The 24,343-nt window shown below is 42.1% G+C and overlaps 1 protein-coding gene across 1 annotated transcript in view; it reads right to left on the reverse strand.

Annotated features, from left to right (window-relative positions):
- LOC311358805 (contactin-associated protein-like 5) overlaps positions 1-22,692 on the reverse strand; it is a gene marked incomplete at both ends in the record, with an annotated part of 69,182 nt that extends 46,490 nt beyond the window's left edge. Inside the window, 3 exons of the mRNA XM_084478918.1 lie at positions 1,012-1,205; positions 6,161-6,271; positions 22,569-22,692. Of these exons, the coding sequence (XP_084335044.1) occupies positions 1,012-1,205; positions 6,161-6,271; positions 22,569-22,692 (429 nt within the window). The remainder of the gene's footprint in view (positions 1-1,011; positions 1,206-6,160; positions 6,272-22,568) is intronic.
- Positions 22,693-24,343: the final 1,651 nt, after the last annotated feature.

The following is a 24,343-nucleotide window of genomic DNA, read 5'->3' on the forward strand; positions in this document are numbered from 1 at the left end:
TATGTATGTATGTATGTATGTATGTGGATATATGTAAATATTACTGTAAGCATATCTATTCCCAGAAAATGGGAATCACATTTTAAAAACCCTGCTCTCTCTAAAGAAGGCTGGAGACCAATACGCAAAACACAAATCTGCTAGAGAAGCAGGTTATCTGGGCAGCATGGCAACACAACGTCCTTGAACGTGACGGATGCTCAAGGCATCTGAGCGAAGTAGAAAGACAGTAATGGAGTGCAGCACTTTGTACTGAGAGTATTCAAAGTTTAACTGCCACTGAGTGACAAGCCTGTGCCAAGATAAGAATGGTGGACGTACTACAGTGACATGGCACTATTGTGAAAGAGATGGGTGCAGTTGATGTTGGCAGTCTCAATATAAAGTGTTATGAAAGGTTTGAGGCACTAGGATTTGTTCACTTTCAATCAAACAAGGTGAAAATATGAAGGAAGGAAGAATATTTTCTTCTATTGATACGGGTTTAATAACCGGAGCATAGCTTTTAAAGTCTGAATGGTTTTTGGTTATGATTCTGATGTTAGCTATAATGCACGTTACATTTATCATATTTTTCCTCTCTATTCATATAGTTATGCATGGATAGCCTTATCGATAGATATGCATGGATAGACAATTATCATTGTGAATATCCAATATTGATTCTTGACATCCCCCAATAGACTTTCCTTCTGTTGGACAGGTCTTCCAGGCAATCTCCCATCAAATAGCAAAGCACATTTATTTATTTGTGTCCATCTTTCTTTCTGTTTGTTTTACCTAGATTGAAGAAAGCAAGGCACTTGTTGGGAGACCATTACATCTCTTGGGACCCGATTTTCCCATGTCCTCCAAAGACTGTACACACCTCTCGCTATGCTCGCTCTTCGTCTGCACTGCACCTCGAAAGAGAAACCCAGCTTTATTGACCCAAAAAGACTGTGCTGCAGCAGTAGTAGCGCCTAACAGCACTGAGCGATCGAAGCTCCTCCGCACCAAGACAGGACTCACCCCGACGCCGTCCTCCTGCCGGTACTGTTTCCAGGCCCGGCCCGTGTCGCTGTAGAGGAGCATGTAGCTGCTGACCCAGTCCGAGCTGTCGTAGCGCCCCTGTGTGGCCACCGCCGTCACCTCCATCCTGTCCCTGAGGTCCACCTGGAACCAGGGCTCCTTCTCTGTTGGCATCGGAGACCAGCCTCCCCCCCCTTTTGGAACCCGGACATAAATGAAAACAAAGAAAACAACAACGACGGCATCGTCATTATGGGAGGGTGGGGTTCACGGAGATGGGCCGAGTTCGCCCTCGTCAAGCCGACATGAACATATACATACGGCTGGGAGCTTAACCTTGGACAGATGGTAGACGGCCACGCCATTTTACCTGCATATATGGGTCGGCGTGACTGTATGTGTATGTGTGTGCACGTACCAGAATTATTTCAAGTGCCAGTGTGTGAGTGGGATGTGTGTGTGTGCGTGTGTGTGCTTGTTTATGTAAATGTGTGTACGTGTGTGTGTTTGTCTATGCATATGTGTTTGAGAGCGAGAACGAGAGAGAGAGAGAGAGAGAGAGAAATAGAAAGAGAGAGAGAGAGAGAGAGAGACATGAATGGCTAGCAGAGAGCAGATGAATATGGATCAGTGCAGTGCTGCATGTGGTGTTGTGATGTTCTCAGTGTAGCGTGGTGATCTGCCCGAGATAAAAGAACCGTTTATACATTGGCGCTGACAAACACAACACAAACACACAACATAAAAATGAGAAATTGAAAAATGAGAAAATGAGTCACAATATTTGTTTCTCTCCCCTGCTAGTGTCAATGGGAAATACGATTAGACTTTAATTTATGCTGTGTATTGCAGATTATTAAATCGATAAATTAAAGACAAATATTGGCAAGCCCTTGTGTCTAAACTGGCAAAATTAACAGTTACTGTGGACTAGTTCAGAAAACCTCTTTGCAGAGGCCCGCTTTTGTAGCCCTCTGTGGAAGAGACACTGACAGTGAAAAGTAATTTTGTAGGCTACTCCATATTGTCTATTCCCTCTCCAATCACAGCAGCAGCCGTGGTAAACCCATTGGACACCTCGGCCATGATCCATTGATTTATTGCACTACTTTCAAACGTTATCTACAGAGAAACAGAGCCAAATAGAAATTGGGAAATTGACCTTTCTATTTGAGATTGAGGAATGGCTATAAACATATTTCAACTGCAATCCTGTCTTAATGAAACCAGGGTTCTAAACGTTTCTGCATTCAAAATGGTTTTCTTGTTATTTTGTTTTTGATGCTGATTTAAACATCCTCAGTTTGAACTATGGAAAAGTCGGTCAGACAGATAGGAATCCAATGAACACATACAGTCAAACACATTGACACGCAATTCCCACACATATATTAATTCATAAAAATAACAAAGTCCCTGCGCACAGCCTTTTGATTCTCAGCTGCTGGTGATGTGCAGCCAACAATAGTATAAAGCCAAAAGAAGTGTAAAATCAACACACACTGGTAAGCTGATTTATTTTTGTAAACGACACGTTTCACTGTTGCTTCATCAGGTCCACTGTTGCTTCGTCAGGTTCACTCTTGCGATTGAAGAGTGAAGCAATGGCGAAACGCCTTGTTTACAAAAATAAATCAGCTTACCAGTGTGCAGTGATTTTACACTTTTTTGGCTTTATATATTAATTCATATTTAATTCTGTGCCAAAACGAACTGTTCTTTTCTTTACATTGGATTTCTAGTGACTCGTGACGTTTTTCCTGCGGTCAATATTGAATGAAACTGTGTTTTTGTGCTATCTACGAATGTCGATGAAAACCAATGTAGGGAATTTAAGCTATAGTGTTAACTTTTTAGATGACCAATGCACGCTTGTGGACGGATAGACAGCATGGCTGACTGGAGGAAAAAACAATGTTGAAATAGTTTTGAATGCATTGATTGAATTTATGCTCATAGTGCAATCACACTTGATAATGGACTTTCAACTGGCCACTCAGATGGATCAATAGTATGCTATTTATTCATTTTATAGGAGGATTTAATAATCTACCAGGGGTCATATCACACACACACAAAGTGTTTTTAAAGTGTCTTGACCGCAACAGCATTGACTAATTGAGGTGAGATAAAGGTTTTTAGACTAGCTACACTTTTTTGCCAGCTAAACAAATTTATTTGATGGCATCAATTAGTAATTTTCGCAAAATCAATTACATGGCAAATAACGGGAAATGTGTCCCATGACTCCCTCGGGAGGGATGTAGGTTATTGATATGACCACGGTAACTAGATAGTGGAAGATGTGAGAAAATTGATTAATTATGATTCCAGTCATGTAAGGAAAGAAATTATGAACTGGCATTTCATAAGGAAACTAATATAATTTAATGTTAATTTAATGTTTGTGTGATAACATGTAGATAACCCATTAACAAACAAAGATAAGGAACATATAAATCATGTGTTTGAGTTATATATGAGAAGATATTTGCTTACAAGAAAATTAAGTTTGTTGTGCCAACATTGTGTAAAAATTTAATTAGCTCATTCTGACCTGATCCTTTGTTGTACAAGACTTAGGAGGTATGGCTTTTTAGATCACTGTGACTTATTTTAATTGAATCAGGAAACACACAGCTTGCTATTCGTTCCTATTACGCATTTTGTCATTTAGGTGCGTACTTATAGTCAGCTATGAGGATATCACACAGTGCCTAAATTATGGAAAGATAACAAGCTATATAACACATTTTGTTCCCAAAATAAAACATTTAAGCAACATCCAAAGATAGTGTGAATACAATTCAAAAAGGAAAACTTTTTTTGAACAAATAAAATGGGTGATAGCCGAAAAATACAAGGGTGTAAGATCAATTAACGACACAACAACGTGGTCAAAAGATTATGGCTATAATTTTGAGAATTGTGCAGTTGGTGACCACTGCAAATCACGGGTTTAAGGCGGTAGTTAAAATAATAATTCTTTCCCATATTTATGTCCAGAGTTTTTTTTATTTTGTGTGCTTTTTATTAAGTCTCTGACACTGACACGCAGTCTTGGCTTGTCCTCTGGTGCCTGCCAGGGCCGTTATGATGTGGTGGAAATTCAGGGTCATGATTAAAGTGTGTGTTAGACATCGGGAGGCATCGTGAGTTTCATGAAGATGTGTTGAAGTCCCTGGGGGGCTCCTCCGCTATCAGGTTGAAGAAACAGGTCAACTCAGCCAGCGAGGTTCATTACTCAGCGGCTATGGGGGGCTGGGGATGTGGTAGGGGGGGGGGAGGGTACCAGCATGGGAGCAGATGAGTGCGGAATATCAAGCCAGAGTCTCGGTCAGGGAGGAAGCAGCGTTTACCAACCAACTACTCAATAACCCCACCCCTTTCTCACCACCCTTCCTGTCGCTGTGGTGAAGGTTGAGGTCTGGGCAGATGAAATCCGTGTCCATGAAACAGGAGGGCTGTACCTGACTAGCATATTATTCTCCCGTTAAACATGCAGAGGTTTTCTTGCATCATAAACCATGCTTTTCTATTCTTTGGCTGAATACGGGTTGGCCGTATTCCAAGGGGGACGGCCATTTTTCCCTAACCTAGATTTTTTTTTCGTCCACTGTTTCACGGGAGATGAATTATTGCATCTCTGGGATCAGCCGCCTTTAAGGGCTAATCTTTGTATTACTGGGGCATTTTCTCCTGGAGTCTCCTGACTTCAAAGATCTCTGGGTATTTTTGTATGGGATCTGTTGCTCTTATTCTGGCAATGGTGCAGAAAAGCAGGCCAGCTGAGAGGAATCTAATAATGTTTTACCTTCCAAGAAGTCACACAGGTGTTTACTTAGTTTGGGGATCCATCTTTCCATTTACAATGACACCCGAGGGACAAGACTGCCATTCAGCCTTCATATAGAAAGCTGTTAATATTCTGAAATCCATTTGGCTTATTTAGTATTTATGAGAGTAATTCTGGAGAGCAAATACACATGCTCAAGGTGGTGGTGGTGGCCGTGGAAGAGCGTTTGAAGGACAAAGAGTTTTGCCATTCCTTGGAAATTCACGAGAAGCCATGATATATGTGGGACATAGTTCCAGTTTATCAGTTTAACAGCCAGACGGTTGTCTGGTTGCCGTACACACGGTCTGCACACCATTGCGTGCCTTAAAATACGGGCTTTGTCTGCTGTATCTACAATGTGCTTGTTCTATAACTCGTATCATGACAGCATGTCACACACTGTAACCAGAGTATATGTTTTCTCCTTCTCAAGGGTCTGTCAGGGGCTGTGTGTTGTTGCTACTGATGACTGGTCTAGAGCCAGAGTAGGCATTGACCTCGCCTCTGTCCTTGAATTACTGCCGGAGCTGTCAAAATTAGCGCACAAACACAATGTGACTTTTGCTGTTTAGATTAAGGTACACATTAGCTGTGGTAATGGACTTGGCTGGGTGGCATGCTTTGTTCATTTTCTCAAATCCAAATGGCTCTCACTCTATTCATCAACATATTTTTTTATTTTTTTCCTCCTAAAAATAACATTTTACACCACCAAACAGCTCCATACTCCACTGCAATCCAATCCACAGATTAGTCAAAACACAAAAATATTTGATGAAGATTTCAATGAATGGGTTTGTTGAATTTATTTAAAGATTATAAATGTAGTACTTATTACTTACTTATAGATTCAGGAAGGGGAATATGTGGATAGCTGTATAAAAGTAATTGTTATTGGCAAATACCAATTATGTTGGTTTTTTAAAACAGATTGAGTTGTGTGTGCGTAATAGACCAGGTACACACAATAGTCCATCATCCTCAATTGTGCTTTGGGCCGATTTGTTGGTAAAGAACCAAACAATAACTACAATCACACTGCCTTTTTCTTTCAACTAGTTACAATTGAAAGTGCAAATGTTATGCAGCAACTGAGGCTGAAAGCATTCACACTAACTTTGTTGTCACACTAACTTTGTTGTTTTTCGATAAAACTTAATTTGTGACACCATATATTCCCTTTTCAATACAACGGACAAACAATTTATATCTGATTGACCTCACCAATGGAATTATTTTGCCACTTTGTACACAATGAAAGAGTGTGGATACAGGAGACACATCACCCACCAGCCACCCTTTGTTACTCACCCTCTCGCCTGTTCAGCTTTGCAAACTGGGGTGCATTACCCACAGAGGACTGGGAAGAGCAGTGGAAAGAGGAATCGGGCAACGTGGACACCAGTGGGCCATCGCAGTTATCTGGGGGAATAAATGCAGGAAACAAACGGGTTAGATGAAAGCTATTTGGACTTGTTCTCAACTCAACGCACCTCACTCCTGGAGATCTCTTTGCGATTTCCTGTTCACCTGAACTGTGGATAGTGGTGCCTAGAAAATGAAATGCGTACCAACAATAACAACCAGATAATAGGAAATGGATCACACCAGAATGGCACGAATCTGAACATGATCCATGTCTAATGTTCGGCTTCTGTGGACGTCTATATAATCACAGGAAAAGGGTGACCCATTGGAAACAGGCATCAACCACGGTTCACATTGAAGATCAACGATGGATTTTAAATTGGAAATTATCAGCAGGTTCTGCTGTAGTCTCTCTCATTTGATTTAAGTTATGCCGCGGCCCAGCTGGATTGTTATCTGGAGGGTCTGTCCTTATAGGGTTTTGAAATTGTTTATGCACAAACAAGAGCTCTTCAAATGACCATGAGCAAACAGAATGAGAATAGCAAGAAGGGACATGGCTGTGCAAAGCATTAAAGTCACTTTAATCTGCCAATGCTGGAAAAGAGTCATTTTAGAGTTGATAGGAAATCAACAAACGTCACCGTTCAGATAAAAGACTAGAAGTTGTTTTTCTTCTTTCCCGCTTTCCTGTTATTTTAGGTTTGTTTTGTTTGTCTCTAGTCCCCTTTCTAAATTCAACACATTAATATATACAGAGTGATGTCAGAAAAAGCCCATAGGGCAATCCATTTGAGGTTGCCATGTTCAATGGCTTCACAACTTCTACAGCAAGGTTTCACTTGAATTCCTGGATTCCCTTTGAGCCGGAGCTATAGTACGCAGAGCCAGAGGCCAAAACCAAGAGAATTGTTTCTGTCCATACAACCTCTTCAGACAAAAACTGGTTTGAAAACATTATACATATTTAATGTTCTTCTTCACCTTTCTTTGTTGTGTGTTAATTATATATTTAAAATGCAATGGTACAGTACGGTATCATAAGACAGTGAAGTATAGTGTTTTACAGTACTGTATTGTGTAATCTGGATGACATGTGGTGCGGTATGGTGGTGGACAGTAGCATAGGATAATGCACTATTTTAGTGATACATTATTGTGTATTGTATCTTTGGCTATCAACGACTGGAGACGGCAATGCAACGTCTGTCAGTCCCATCCAGATCAGGACAAACATGTGCCGAATACACACAGGACCCAAACAAGAGTCAATCGTTAATAAGTACAAGTCCCCTGCTGCCAGACACGTCTGCACCATGCGATCCGATTACGTTGTGCGACAAAAACGGATGATAACGTGTCTTTAGCATGTCTATCGCACAACGCACAGCTTGTCATTACAGTACAAGAAAGACAAGAGCGTTCGTTGGCACTTCTCTGGGCCGTCCCTTCAAGCCTCAAGCCTATCAAGATGTACTGGCCATGAACGCCTCAGCTTATTGTCTTTGTGTGGCTGGGGTGCGGCGGATTATCACAGCGCCTGGAGGTTCATAACCCAACAGTGAAAGCTCCTACACATCGCTGCACACTGCATTCCATTTCATCACAGAATTTCCCCCCCAGTCAAGTATAGTAGCCGTTCATATGCAGCGTATGCGTTGGTATTCTTTTTTATGTCCATCTTTGGTTTCTCTGCGTCTCTCCCCTCCCTCATGCATATGTTCTATAGATAACACCCACACACACACACACATATATATAATTGAAGGCTTAGATGATGCTCAGTTCATGACTACTTTGTATTTTAAATCACTCAGGCTGCAACTATCAGAATACGATTCAAAACTTGAAGACAATGGACAAAAGGACTCATTCTGTCAATATTCAAAACGGAATGCATGTATTGATAAAGAAAGATATGAAAAAGATCTGATGGAAATTATTAACCTATGAGTAGGGATGTCACGAGAACCGATACTTCGGTACCAAGTCGATACCAAAATTAAAAAAACGTGACGGTACTCGTTTTTCTTAGTACCGTAGGTACCGTAGGTACCGAGGACGCAATTCCTCTGGACGTCACGTGGGCAGCATATACACCTACACGGGAACATGGAAGACGGCAGCTGCAGCGAGTGCGACGGCTCCGCCTCGACTCGTCGATAAAAAGAATAACAAGAGTCGCGTCTGGAAGTACTTTGCGTTTGGAACGCTGCGCCGCGCGACTGTTTCAATGTTGCGCTTCTAAACACGCATGGTACGACTGCGTTCGGCATCACTTACTTGGTGTTGTTTTGATTGAAGATCGGCAGGTTGTAGTAGGTGCGGCGGTGAACGTGTGCGTGCGTGTGCGCGTGTGCGTGTGTGTTGCGAGCGTATGCAATTTCAAAGTAAACAAACCAACTCAAAGCCGATGCATGCATCCAAAATTATTCGTTCAAAACCAAATAAACAAATCAAAAACAGCGTTGCTTATTCGCTTCAAATACTTTTTCTTTTCAAAACTTGGTTAATTAATACGGCGCGGTACCGAGCGGTTGAAAACAATGTTGGCGTCTCCTGTGGCTGCCTTGCGCACCTGCGTTATATTACTTAATATTAGGTTGGAAGTTATGTTTTAAACCCCGCTATGCACGCAAGTGTAAACGCCAGCCGCATAGCTGCATGACTGCCTGCTTTCAGCACGTATTATTTAATTATTATTACTTGAACGCTACATGCCACTGTTCTTTTTTTGTAATGTTAATAGTGGTTTATTTTTATTCATTACTTGAAGGCTACATGCCAGTGCCACTGTTTTTTGGAATGTTTAAATGTTTTTAATAAATAAAGTACATGGGATTTATTGTTTTGTTTTTGACCGTGGTATCGAATTGGGTATCGAGAATCGTGGAATTTCACTGTTATTGGTATCGACTACTAAATTTCTGGTATCGTGACATCCCTACCTATGAGTACAACAGAGATGTGTATAGAGATGTGTTTCAATTGAACAGTTCATTATAAATCAACTGATGCTTAATATAAAGTTAAGCAAAATGTATAGCTAGGTTTCCTAAATTCTGCCTAGTCAAACATGTTCTTCAAGAGAGTCCATTTGAGATAGTAAAATTGCTGACAATGTACAGAAACTTACCGTTTTAAATTCAAATCACACCCACAGAACTGGAGTTGCTAGAACATCCAATTTTAGTAATATATGTATATATGCCACATCCAAAACAACCTCTTGACCAGAGCACAGTTCTGCTCTTGTTCAGATCTGCTCTCTAAATGTTTGGAAAACATAAAGCGATGGGCAATACCAGGTAGCTAATGTGGAGGGTGAAAAACACTTCAGGTGAGCCAGTATTGCATTGGGTTGATTCCTGTGTTATTGTATTTAAATATGAGCCTGACTGACTGGACATTGTGAAGTATACACTCATAAAATAACCTTTGCCTCACCAAACGGTGAATGCAATAACCTCATCTAGGGTTGTGTGTCTGAAATGGAGTCTGCGTCATCTAATGACATGTTCAATATTCTAATACAGAACAGCTTAATGCATAAGCCTATCACACCCACTCTCAATGTATTGCAGAATAGAATCATAGGCTATAAAACATTTTAACATAGCATCTTATGTTTGGTTTTTACAAGACCATTTTGGGCTATAGATTGTCCTTCTATGGAGATATTGAAATTTTTTTTTGCCCACCAGCAACTAAAGGGATATGAATTTTGGGCTATGAGGGCGTGACTTGATTGGCTGCCAATAGTCTATGGGAAAAATCATTTAAATGAATCATTAAAACTTTTTATTGAAATATAATTGTCCACCATTGTGGACCTTGCATCATTCATAATATGAAGATGGTCTTTACATAGACTCAATATATAGAAGTAAATGATTGGCTTTGTAAATACAAGCCTGAAAGGACTTTTCGTCCAGTTGACTTAGAACAGTGCCACCACCCTCAAACCACCTAAAGGCTGCCAGAGAATGCATGTGTTGTTTTTACCAGTTCCTCTTTGACAGCAAACACAGAGCGCAACCCTGTGTCATCACTCTCTCCATCAAACCTCCATTTCAGCTATATTATACCGATGTACACCCACTGCAAACAAAAGTGATTGACTTGTGAAAACTGTGTGATCAACTCCGTTCTCCAGGGCTACCACGCTACACCCCACACACACATAGACGAGGGAATAGCAATGTTGAAAGAGTACCTTATCTACACTGTACAATTTTCTTTACCCTTGACTACAGGCCACAACTACTATCGTCATTTTAAAAAACGCTCTGTCTCCCCGCAATGAAAACATAGCATTAATCCACATGTGATGGCTTCACATCTGCATTAGACCCAGCAAGAGGGTTGCGGAAACATCTGCACTCAATTCATTTTCAAAAGGTAATTTGCAGTCAGGATAGTTTATGCCCCCGATGGCATACCTGAGTGTCTCGCTGCCGGCTTAGTAGTATTTTCAAGAGGTGGCTTTCAATTCCCCATGGTCATAGATGCAATTACATACAGAGCACACCAAGTGTGTACATGGGGGGCAATTACAGGTTAGCACAGGTCTATGTCTCTACTGTGAAGACTGCACAATCGCTACTTTTCTTTCTATCCATGATGGGAGCTGAATTATAGACTTGAGTTGTTGAGCTGCTTGTTCTTGTGTCCCCCCCCCCCCCCTCGGTAGAACAAGACACAATCAAAAATAGAAGATTTGTTTGGCACTTCAATCAGAGGTCTTGCCTCAGCCGCGTGACAGCCCGGAAAGTCCATGAATGGACTTTCTAACTTCCACAGTAAGGGGCCTCCATAGGAGAGAACAGTATTAAAAAAGTATTCAAATAATTGGAAATACTCACAATTGACAGAACACAATCAAAAAGCGATAATAATAATATAAATAGACCCATCCAGTGTGGTTACCAAAGCAACACGCAGCACTTCACCAGCAGAACCCACATCTTTTATGCAGGAGTTTTTTGTTTCAATATATAAGTGTGTTCAATACACAACAAATAGAAACCCCAGGTTCCTTGAAATTACCAGCAGTGCAATTTTAGCACCGGGGTTGGCCTAACCAACTTACACGTGGTGGGCAACTGGACAAGCAATGATAAACGATTTTTCGGGCAGAGACAAGGCCAACCCAATACTGTGATGGCAGGAAACCAGTAGGTCTAATCATATTTACAGGTTACAGGAAGCAAAGAATCAGGAGACCCATTGCCTGTTACACGCTATCATAGTGTGTTTCATAAGTGATCCCAAAGGTGTTGATGAGGAATACACAGCCGTGCTGAAGTTATCCTGAGAATAAAGAATCTGTCAACTATGTGTTTAAATATTTCAGTTGTAAACATGAAGAGGGGGAACCTTGTGAGAATGGGCTGCGGTGTATATAGTACACGGTATTTAGTCCACACTAGCTACTGTATCTTGGGGAAAATGCTTTAATTAACCGGTACATTGCTCTTTCACGGGTCACCAGCAGCCATGGACAATTAACATCAGTAGTGACATTTGATCTTGGATGGTACTAATATGCATTCCTTCCACACCTCTTTATTGTGGTAAAAGATGTGTGTGAGATTGTGTTTCTATATATTAGCGACTCTTCAAAGCTTTTGTTGTGAAGGCTGGCAAATTCCTCTGGCAGGAAGGCCTCTTGATAGTTGCCTTGATTAAATCTGATCGGCCTAAACAGCTGGAGACTTGACACCCGCCATGGCTGGCACCCGGTGCAATTCCTTGCTCTTTAGCTCCTCTCTTGCCCTTTCTCCATCTTGTCAGTCGGCAACACCACCGTCTCCCTGCCTCATTAGCAGTGTCTGCGTCTCATCTCCCCCGAGCACCCAGGATGTGTTTGGGACAGCTTTCCTCTCCTGAGTTCAGGCCATCCCCTGCCTCAAACGAGCATCTGGTGTGCACACTGTCACTGACCCTATAACTCTTTCTCTCTGTGTCTCGATGTCTCTCTCCTGGGGGGAACTGGCAGGTAAGAACTGAGTGGGGGTCTCTCCCTGCATCCACTTGAGCGTCCTCAGCGGTGCATGCATTACTTTGACGGGCAACAGCTTCTGACTGGAATTGCTCCCAGACAAAGTCCCTGAAGCCAATCCCCCCGCATTTTAGTCGGCCATCGGCCCAGACCTCTCCACACTCACTCCTGGGTTCAGCCAAAAACAATAAAAATGAAATAAATGCAAAAGCAAAAAGAAGAGACTGTGTTTCATGGATGGTGCCTTTAGCTTGTTTAAGTTAACAGTCCCCCAGGCTAATTATTCGGCCAATTAATCTTTAGGAATCCACACGTTGAGCTCGGCGTCAGAAGAAAAAAAGGAAAAGAAAAATGAAAGAGAATAATGCTGGAGGTTTTTTTTTTAATCGATTTGCACACACTGTATGGGAGTGACAGCCGGGGCAAGGACCCCCTGCTGGTGGAAGGGGAGGGAAAGGGCAGGAGATGAGTGGACGCCCGCTGCAAACTGCAGGACATCAGCGGGGGCCTCCCACCCGTATCTAATCCCACGCGTGGCCCCTCCAAACATCAGAGTGCATACACTACAGAGACGCTTAGCCGCAACACCACGGCCCTCCCCAAAATCAGGGTTTATATTTCATTCAAGTCAAGAATTTAAAAGTCTAGCGACAGGTTCAAAAGGCGTTAGTTGGAGACTTAAGCTGTGAAGCATGAGTTGTGCCGGTGGAATTATACGATAGCACAGTGTTAATCTTACAGCCGTGACTTAAATACCTAAGGGATGGGGGGAAATCTGTTCCGACACCTACAGGGTGTTAGATCTCTTCCCTTTAAACCTCCAGTAACATAGTGTCGGGGCAGTAGGCAAGCCCTTTAAAGCAAACACACACACAAAGACAGACAAACACACACACACACACACACACACACACAAACACATTGCTATGGTAAAATGTGAGATGTGCATGCTTGTTCTCCATGTAATACGAGGTTGTTTGTGTGTGTGTGTGTGTGTGTGTGTGTGTGTGTGTGTGTGTGTGTGTGTGTGTGTGTGTGTGTGTTTGTGTGTGTGTGTGTGTGTGTGTGTGTGTGTGGGGGGGGTATTTGTGTGGGAATTCCTGAACGACAAACAACAAATATAGTATAGTTGAATAAGAGTATATAGTATATAATGAGTGATTCATATCCAGGGGTAAATTATAGGGGGAATTAGCATACAGAGATATGACAAGTAGGAAACTTGTAAAACGATGATTACAAGGCATAAAAAAAGTGATTTAACTGAGGCGTAGACTGCAGATACTCAATTTCAGATGCACAATTTCCTTTAATCTCTCGTGTGTGACGACATTGCTCCCATAGGATTCTATCTGGTGTTAATCATTCAAAGACATAAGAGAAGGTGGTTCAAAATTAGTATTGTAGGTATAATTTCTGTCTCATGACTCTCAGGCCTACTGAAATAAGGTTAGGATCCACTGGTCCATAAAATGCTAAAATAACTCTGCATCTTCGGTAAGAAAATCTCCAACACTCAAAACAAATTCAATACAAAAATCACACACAAGATCTCACCGGGGGCAGAGGCCAGTTGGGCCTAGCAGGTGAGTGCTGAACCATACATGCTTTATTATTGTTCATACCATGTTTAAATACTGTATATGTGCCACATGTTGTAAGGCAAGGCAAGGCAAGGCAACTTTATTTATATAGCACTTTTCATACACAAGGCAGACTCAAAGTGCTTCACATATAAACATTGTCATACAATAAAATGAAAATGAAGGCAAAGTTAAAAAAAAAAACATTTTAGAAACATTTTAGAAAAGCAAAGTTAAAAAATGCATTTTAGAAAGTGAGAAAATAAAGGCAAAGTTAGTAATAAAATAAAAAATAGATAGAAGCATTGTAGATTTAAGATTTAGCAGAAAGCTAAAGCAAACATAAAAGTCTTCAGTCTTGTTTTAAAAGCTGTCAGAGTTGGGGCAATTCTTGAATCCTCAGGGAGTTTATTCCAGCTATTTGTTGCATAGTAACTAAATCCTGCTTCCCCATGTTTCGTGTTGACTCTGGGGATAATTAACAGATTGGTCTCAGAGGATCTTAGTGACCTAGAAGGCTTATGTAGTGGAAGCATATCAGTTAAATATTTTGGCCCTAAACCATGTAGGGATTTATAGGTTAGCAACATGATTTTAAAATCAATTCTCTGACATACAGGGAGCCAATGTAACGATTTAAGAATTGGTGTAATATGTTGTAGAGCCACAAGAGTCAAAATATATATCACCAACAATTTGTGAGTATGTGTGTGCATAGTATGTGCATAGGAGTCTGTCCTAGTATACCAACAGTATATCATACCTGGACCGATTCTGAATGCATCATATAAATCAGCGACAACACAATAACCAGCAGCTAGGGCGACTTAAATAGCCACTCTGTGTTCTCCAAGGCCCCAAGGTCATGTAATGTCTCTCCATAAAGCAGGCACCCATTCAGAAAATGCACTAGCCTTGCATTGTACCGCTTGCTAATAACACAGAACATTTTCCTGATGCACTTTCTGATAGGACTATTCCTGCAACCTAGCGTGTGCATAATAGCTGACACATAGCTATTAAACATATTGAATGCAATGAGCTCTGGTGGTCGGGCTACAACGCTTTTGGAATTTAAAAAAATGCCTTTAAATTCTCCTCATACTGAAGTATTAGGCTCTTTTGGGTCTGCTCAAACATTGATATTTATTTATTCATGTGCATTTGCATATAATTAATTCCTTTGAAGTTCTTTCTTTTGAAACATTTACCTCATTTTCACAAGCTGGGATGTGTAATTAAAAATAGACAGAGAAATAGACAATAAACACGCCCTTAGATAATCCGGCTCGTTATTTATCTGCTTAGAGTTAAGTTATTAGAAAACATTCTGTAAACCTCATTTACTGTTTTGTACAATAATATCCATTGTGACTTTATCCTACGCGATTTAGCTATACTGCTAGTTCCAAGACTACATCCGAACAAGTGACTGAACTTTTTAGTCACCACCTTCAGACAAGCTGTAGAAAACCACATGGCACACTGCTATTCAATGTTTTTAGACCTAATATCTAATGTTGAAAAAGGTCTGCAATTACGTTTTCCAGCAAAAGTTAGTGAAGCAGCATCAATACTGTGGTCAAACAGAACACTGTCATTTAGACAATCCATTAGAACACCAATGACATTATTAATTGAAGGTCACTTGAGTTTCAGTTTTGTATTAAGTTTTTATTTTTTACAGACAGACGTGGCTCAGGGCTCTAATGGTAGAGCATGGATTTTGTGTCAGTTATGTGACACTTAGGACTATAGTCAGGGGTGCACATAACTGGTACGCAAGTGCGCATGTGCGCTCATAATCAGCGATGCGTACCGTCACTTGTGCCACTACAGCGCTTTTGCTCACCGTCAGGTCATCAAAACAAAACTACACGTGTATCTTGTACTTCTGCGTTTCGCCACCTGCAAAAAAAAAAAGGCAAACGGAGCCCAAGTGCTGTGTGCGCTGTGCACCACGCACACTGGAGAACTGCGCAAAATCAGCTGATTGCAACGTCCGTTACTGACATCCTGTAGCTCCGTGGCAGTGACGGACTGGACACCCCCCCCCGTCAACAATTCCACCCAATTCCACAATTCCACCCGTATCGCCTTTATTATTACGACGCTACATGTGGAGTGCGTACCGAACACCATCTCCTGATACTCAACTGAGTAACTCACTAAAAAAGTTATGTGCATCTCTGATTATAGTCTTAAGTTAATGGATGGGTACTTGGTATTGGTCAATACAAAATACCAATATTAGCACTCATTAATACTATCTATAGGAAACATACCCTTCAAAAAGTCCTGGATATTATCTGCAACACCAATCATTTATATATATATATTTATATATATATATACATACATATGATATACACACACACCCATAGAATTTGCACATTCTCAGTGTCAAAAAAAAAACATTTTTGAAAAACTTTTTCTGCTCCAAATGACAGTTTGCGCTGAGATGGTCGCTCTACTTTGCATCACAAGCAGTTGGTCTCATCTGAAGCCACTTCACTTGCATCGGTTTAGTTTAAGTCTTTTAAAATGCCAGTAAAGATGCAACAACATACGCACCATAGGCCCACACACATAGCCACACATGGGAAAAAATAAATACAACACACCCAATCCAGCAGTGCTGAGATTAGAGCACTTCCAGCACGCAGGAGGAGATTAAGAGGCCAGTGATCTCAGCCTGTCACCCTCATCTTCCCCTGATCCCGGCCCACCCAGCCCACAACAAGAGCAATGGTTTCACGGTGGACTTCTCCCTCACTCCTCCCTCCACAACTTTCTCCCTGTTAGCCTCCGTAAGACACGCCACCTACTGCATGAGGGAGTGCTCCGCTCTGAAGCGTCTCTTCCTAGCCTGGCTCCGCCCGCCTCCGTACTTCCGCTCAATTTTCATTTCCCTTCAGTACCACTTCTGTGCAAATGAAATGAAGTACGAAGGTCTGGTAGGACCAGGTTAGTCTCTTCCCCCACTTCATAATGAAAACTGGCACTGGCTTGATTACAATTATGCCGGCGCTCTCTTCATCAGCACTGCTGCGCATTTCTCTGGGGCGCAGGAGAAACGTTTTGTTCGTGATGCCTTCTACCTTGCACTCCTTCAAGAGTTCGTTTTTTACCACTGGGTGAAACGGATGTAGGTCTGCTGTGTATCAAAAGCTGCAAGTATGTATGTCTTCATCTAGTAACTTTAGATTTTCACATGGACTGATTTGATTGCAGTTGGATCACCCGCCTGCCAATGAGTTCATACACACGTGCATGCGCACACACACACACACACACACACACACACACACACACACACACATGCACATACTAAGTGGAAGTGAAATGTCTGCCAATGAACATTAGACAACAGCAGGAGGGCGGCCGTCTGTACGTGCGTTGGAGTTCTGATCCCGATGCTCTCCTGTTAGTTTTATACATGCTCTGGTTTCTACTGCACAAGGCTCCATTTCGTCTGCTTTTCCTCCTTCTTTGTCCTGTCTTTGATGCGGTCGTTGTTGTTGTTTTGTTCCTCCCCACAATGCATTTGTCACATTGTTTTATTTTAATTGATTCAGCAGATTAGGATTTCAGATTACATTACAAAAGATGTGCTCATGAATATGCGCACTGAAATGCATGCATGCATGAATGAGTGAGTGCATGTGTGTGTGTGTGTGTGTATTTGTGCACGTGTGTGTGCTTACGTATGTGTGTGGGCATGAGTGTGAGTGTATCCAAATGTGTTTGTGTGTGTGTGTGTGTGTGTGTGTGTGTGTGTGTGTGTGTCCTCAGATAAGCCTCTGTGTAGTAGCCGCCCAAACAGCAGCAATGACTCAGCCGTAGCAGGCCAGTGCTAGTCTGCTGTAATTATCGTCTCTGACAGTCAACAGCACTTAAAGCTCCTTCCACTGCCACAGCGTACACCTCCACTGTATCCGACTTACGTAACCTGGATCCACAGGTGCCATATAGCCTTCTATTTTTTGTCTCACTGGTAGATGCAGCAATACGAATCTGAGTGCCAAACATCATTGATGAAATGCATATATATATTCTCCAAAAAGACTGTTAGGGTTAAGGTTAGAGAAGAACGTGTCAGAGCTGTCTTCAAAGAATGAATGACAGACAACTGAAGAGTTGCTGTCATTTCCAGGTAGCATCCAAATCTCGTCTGCTTCATGTCAGAGAGATAAGCAAGAGAAGTAACAGCAACAAGTTAAAAAAAACAACCATATCCAGGTGGTAACATGCAGCCTCATGTCACAGGGAAAACTTTCTGAAACAAACCCTGTCCCAAGGAAATAAGTTCACTTGAAGGCTGCAGGAGAAATAACGTCATATTTGCCAAATCATCTGCCATTCATACACTTTTTGTACAAAACTATAAAAATACCCTTTAGGGGTTTGGCACACTTAATGCCCTTGGGAGTCTTCATAGAAAACTAAAAATAACCCTGCAAATGTCACCCAAAAAAATAAGAAACACACATAGCGTTGGTCGGGAATTGATTCCAAACTTTTCAGCACTCGCAGGAAGTTCAGATACTACTCTCTTCCCGGGACACCTTCGCCTCAGTCTCCGTTAATGAAGCAAATCCGAAAATAGTGAAGGGCACGCCGGCTGCAGGTGGCCATGTGAGCTGAATCTATAATGGAAACCCAGTCAGCAATGGCTCCATAAATCACAGGAATAAACCCTTAAATCTCCCAACGTTAAACTGCCGGAGGATTTGGGCCGGGCCCTGGGCGTTCCCTATTTCATGTAACGTAAGACAAATTGCATGAAAGGAACATGCAGATGGACAGGGTGTTTTATACAGGCCTAATCAGCTGGAGCACGATGGCCATATAAGACCTACTAAAAACTGCCCTCGCCCTCTGCTTGTTAACAATGTGCTAAAAAGACGTTGGAGAGAAAGAGAGAGAGAGAGAGAGGGATGGATGGTAGACAGAACGACAGACAGACAGACAGACAGACAGACAGACAGACAGACAGAGAGAGATGGTTTACTTGCATGGAGCCAATTTCAAATTTAGGAAAAAAAAGCGGTGAGATGATTTTAGAGGAAAATCTGACACAAAAAAGATTTCTAAGCAGGATAAAGGTCCATTCAGTGTGATGATTGACACAGAGAGCATAGTTACCCTACATGTATGGCGCCTAATTATTTTTCACCTATTCTTCATTATCAATCGAACCAGTCTACAGCTCTATGCAATGATTCATATGAGAATTCTGAATAATGAAGTAATCTCCCATTCGTTGTCACAGATGTTCAGGGACACATAGGTTTAAGATCATGAATATATTCACCACCTGTGAACGAAAAATATATATAAAGATTCATATGTAAAATTTGATGTATTTTTCTTACATTGATTGTAGATGATGCAGACAGCTGGGCAATTCTGAAACATTGTACATGTTTGATTAGGCGTTCCATGATTTCCACTTTGTGAGGCAAATAACATGACCTATATTACCAGTGACAAAAATGCATCAGGATCATGGATGCACAGTAAGTACTGGTCAAAGTGGCACACCAAAATCACCGCCCGGTCAGTTCAATGACCCTAGCTCACCAAGAAGGTTCACCGCATGTTCTGTCGTTACCTGGCCAAAAATGGTGTTAATGTCCCCTAAAATGGCCACAAACTGCCATAAAAAAGCCCTGTAACATTGTAAATGGCAGGAAGCAAATGTGTTGTTGGACGCCTGTGTGTTGTGAGAGCAACAACCCCTGAAGTTACGTGTCGTAGCTCCATGTTTGTTATTCTCTGTGAATACACCAGCCTATAATTCCTATGTATTTTCTCATTACAAATTCATATAGCATTAATATTCATCAGGCCACTGATCAAAGTGAATTTAGATTGCAAGGACTCTAAAGGTCTCTGGCCGACTGCTCTGTCCACTCAGATAAATGTTTAAGCTGTAGTGTCTCGTATTGGCTGTAACACTCGTGTCTGGATACACTTCATGTGCTAAATGCTTGGCTAATATCGCAGGGTATAAGAGGTTGTGCTCATGTCGACAAACCTGCCAACGAGTTGAGCATTACTGGGGTTCGGGTAACTTTCAACTGGACTCATTGATTTTAAACGTCCTAATTTGAAAAATGTTCTCTGTAACAGCAGTTGGTATATATATATAGCTTATTGGTAGCTTGTTCAAGTGGAACAAAGACTTCTGTGTCTACATAAAGCCCTGGATCATGGGACTCTGGGTTCCCTCAACCAGGATCCCACAATGTCGGCGGTTCATATTGGTGGTAATGGGGACTATTTTTTTTTACTTCAGGCCTTCCTATTTGATCCAACGTTGTTATTGAAAACTGTTTTGCGAGAAAAATACATGAGCTGAGTACAGAAATACAAAATACAAAATAAAAACAACTCATGACACAATCATAAGGGTGACATGAGATGTGCCGTTTCTACTTCAACTCCCATTTTTACTACAACGCAACCAACCTAAGTGGCATCTGAGGACCAAATACACTCTGAAAATGCTGACACTTATTGCAGCTGACATTTAAAACCGTGAGCAAATTGCAAGCTCTAAATGGGGTCTGCCACACAGCGGGAAGTATTGTTTGTTGTGATCGAGCGCACACTGCATATGTGTGGGCCTTTATAAATTCCTTATATGATCATAGTTTGACCTTTTTCAGTGTGTTTGTTCCCCATTGACAGAGGAAATAGCTGTTTAGTGCTCAGAAGATAAAAAAACGCAGTTAACACGGTACAACAAACATGTAAGATGCCGGAAAGTCGTGTCCTATTTCTCCACGGATGTGATAAGATGGGGATTGGATAACTTAGGCAAGGAATCATCTGACATGCGTTGCTACACGGCAATCAAGTTCTTAGGTTACGCAAACTCTAAAGAAAGGCCTGGGCCTCTAATTTAATAAAAAGCTGAAAGAAAAAACAACAAGATCATATAAATTCTCTGTTAGTGCAAAGAAAACTACACGGTAAAAGCAACAAGACAGACAAAGTGGTTTTAATATAGATCCACAACTTTTCCAAAGCATAAGAGAGTGGTTTAAGAATAATTATATTATAAGGCGGATACAAATTTGCTATAGTGCAAATACCTTTTACACAAAAAACCAAAGAACATTTTTATGTTTATACACTTAATGTTCAAGAAATAAGTGTGCCTTTTTCACGATCAATATGTATGCTTGAATATTTTTCAATGCAACGAAAAATCGGATGACATTTTTGATTTGTGGCTCTTAAATATTCAGCTTAGCTCCAGGAAATACGGCAAAACATCGGTCTGTTTTCTGCTTGCTAACAATAGATACTATGGTAAAAAGACACTTCAGGTATATGACGAGTCGTTCACACGTTTCATTCTGTGAGACTTCCTGCTGCTGCTATTTTTGTCATGAACGACCACGCTACCTTTGACAAGAAAACCATTGAAAGAGAATCCTGTGTGTGTTTGTGTGCGTGTGCCATTGTGTGCCCATGCGGCTGCCTGTGCAAATCCATTAGTGTTTGTGAAGGTTCAAGAATGTGAGAGTGTGTGTGCACCGAGGTCCCAGGCGAGGATCTATCCAAAACAGTTGTATTTGTACAGGGATTAGACAAAGCACATTGGTCTCAAAGGCCAGAGCTTTATATTCTCACTGCCAACGCATATCACTGCCCTGTCCTAAGCTTTCCTGCCAACGCAAACATTTTGATGCCCCCAGAGTGCTGCTGGGGCGTATCCTAATCTACATTATCTCTTTGCTCCAGGGCGTGTGTGTCTGTGTGTGTGTGGGGGGGGACGGACGCTGGGGAGAGGTGGGGGGGTTCATGCAGACCTCGCAGTGATCCAGCCAATGATAAGCCTTTTATCACAATGTCCTCTCCAGCATTGGGTCAAAAGCTTATTTTCATGTGTGACTGATAAGGAGTGCCATTGTAATTAATAAATACCTGCAGTGTTTCCCTCTCTCTCTCTTTAACTCTCTCTCTCTCTCTCTATCTCTCACTGCTTCTCAGTTCTGTGTGCTTCTTTCTCAGTCCCTCGCTCTTTCTCACTCTCAATCAATGCTTGTCTCTCTGTCTCTCCACATATCTACCCCTTATCCTCTCTCTCTCTCTCTCTCTCTCTCTCTCTCTTTCTCTCTCTTAATCACTGCACCTATCTATGTCTCTCTCTCTCTCTCTCTCTCTCTCCTGCTCTCAAAATAAATCGCAGTGACATTTTGTCCTCCTCGCCCGCACCCTCCCCTCTCCTTTGGCTTAATTGATCTCATCAGTCTTGGAGGGTCGTGAGAGGCGGACGGAGGCAAACGACTGTTACTTTCACACGAGCCAAATTCCAAAGTTCTCCCTTAAACTTGCTTAATTTATCTCCTGGGCTGAATCCATCAGTCTGCGGTCTGAATTACTCCTGTGGAAGCACTGCCGATCTATATTAGCGTGGGGGCAAATAGAAGTGCGGTCACCCGACCATTGTCTTCCCTTCACCTTCCCAAGGTCAGTGGCACTGTCCGTTCCCCACTGCATAGAAGTGAACCCTCGCAATCTGCCGCATGTCTGATCCTCTCCCTCAAAGCGGGCCTTTACCTTTTATAGTATTTGGAAAGGACCGCTCGCTTTGTGTTCCTGATGGGACGTTTTGATGTGTGTTCATTTGTGCGTATGTGTGTGTGTGTGTGTGTGTGTGTGTGTATGTGTGTGCTCGTGCATGTCAATGATAATGTGTTATCGCCAGCTATGTGTTTTCCTTCGATCATCAACGCCCCCACACTGTGTTCGTTGGAAGTCTCCTTTGACATTGCGTAGGTTTCACCCTCCCTCACAGAACAGACGAGGATCTGGAGCAACATGCGCGGGCCCGGCCCGAGGGAGGCCTGTGTCACGGGTGGAGCCATCTCGGTAAGCATTTGTAATGAAGCCCCCCTGCTGTCTTCCGCCTACGGCAAAACCTTTAAAATTAATTTGCTCCATACGCGGAGGGCGTCTCCGTTTGAAACGCATCCAGCGCTTGACCTCATCAAAAAAATAAGTTGAAGTAAAGACCTTATCACACTAATGCTGCGGTCAGGAGGCCCCCCGGGGCCCCTACGGAGTAGCACGGCCCTGTACTCTGAAGGAATACAGAATGAGGGGGCTTCTCTCTGGGAGCCGTATGCTGAGTCTGCGGGCGACATGAGCCTAAGCGCCCGAAGATCCTAGATGCACACGCACCTGACTTTGATTTATGGAGATCAGGGGTGTGACACAGGTCCTAGCACATGATCTAGTGCCGTATTCAAAGTACCCGGATACGATAAATAATCCTGTCGCTAAAACTACTTAAACACTTAGCCTTTCCCTTTACTTTTTTTTTAAGGTTGCGCCCCAGGTGAAGATCTTCACAGCTACCAGAATCCTCTCCCCTCGAACGAGGCTACCAGGGTATTGAGTTGGCAAACTTTGTACATTCTGTTCACAACACCATTGATTTATCACCTCACCAGGATCTAGTGGCTGAGTAAATGTTTATGCCAGTGGTGAGCATAGATCGACATCAGAGTTGAGTCTCTTTCAAAGTGGTGGAGCCGGTAGTCCATGGGGAAATGAAAAGACGGGATTCTAGAGTCACACCCAAGGTTTATATCTAGCGAGATCAATGGAAGGTTTCGAATATCACGCTGGAGAAAAAAGAACATTGAATCTTTTAATTGTGTAGATTAGCCAAACAAACCGTTTGAACCCTCGTATTAAGCCACTCAATAATCGTCTATATCATGGATCATTCGGAATAACAAATTTTCATATTGATCCTTCATAATATTCTTACATTGATCCTGCAAGTAGATAACGCCAATCATTTTCCAGAATTAAAGCAGCGAAACAAGCTTATTTTGAAGGAAAGGCCAATCGCCAATACCGAATCACAGAGGGCGGAAAAAAAAGGACCTTCTTTCTTTTTTTCGCAGGGACAAGGACACTCTTTGCGGAGAGGATGTGGCTGCCATTATCTCTGTCACCTGACACACGGGGGGGGACACACAAAGCAGCCATGACAGATGCCACACTCGCTTCTTCAGTTTCCCGATGGTAAATATGAGATCCAGTCTTTGACCGTGTCCTCTAGGAATATCTCGCCATTTCATCTCAGAGGAGCATGTCAATTCTGATCACTGGATACATTGACATGCAGCCAAATGGAATGACTGATTGCATCCCTTGATCGGTCTCGTCTCACAGTGAAAGCGGGCCACCGATATGGCGACCGCACACTGGGAGTTATGCTGTAATACTGTTTGATTTGTGCTGTGTACCCATAGCACTGTACTTTCAATGTGTCATGGGTATCTTTGTCTCGTGCGTATTTACTGATGGTCAGGGCTGCCAAACAAAGCCTGTGCTTCAAGCTACTCCCAGACACGGGGTGTGAGTCACAAAACAAAGAACCTGGAATGTATTACAATTTCTCACATGGGTTGGCAGAAGATTTCACAAGTTATGAATATCGTTGTTGTTGCACGGCCTATGAAGTCGTTTTTAATGCCAAGCAAATTCTTTGTTTTTTCTATT

Source organism: Micromesistius poutassou (assembly GCF_964030765.1).
Source record: "Micromesistius poutassou genome assembly, chromosome: 14".
Taxonomy (NCBI): domain Eukaryota; kingdom Metazoa; phylum Chordata; class Actinopteri; order Gadiformes; family Gadidae; genus Micromesistius; species Micromesistius poutassou.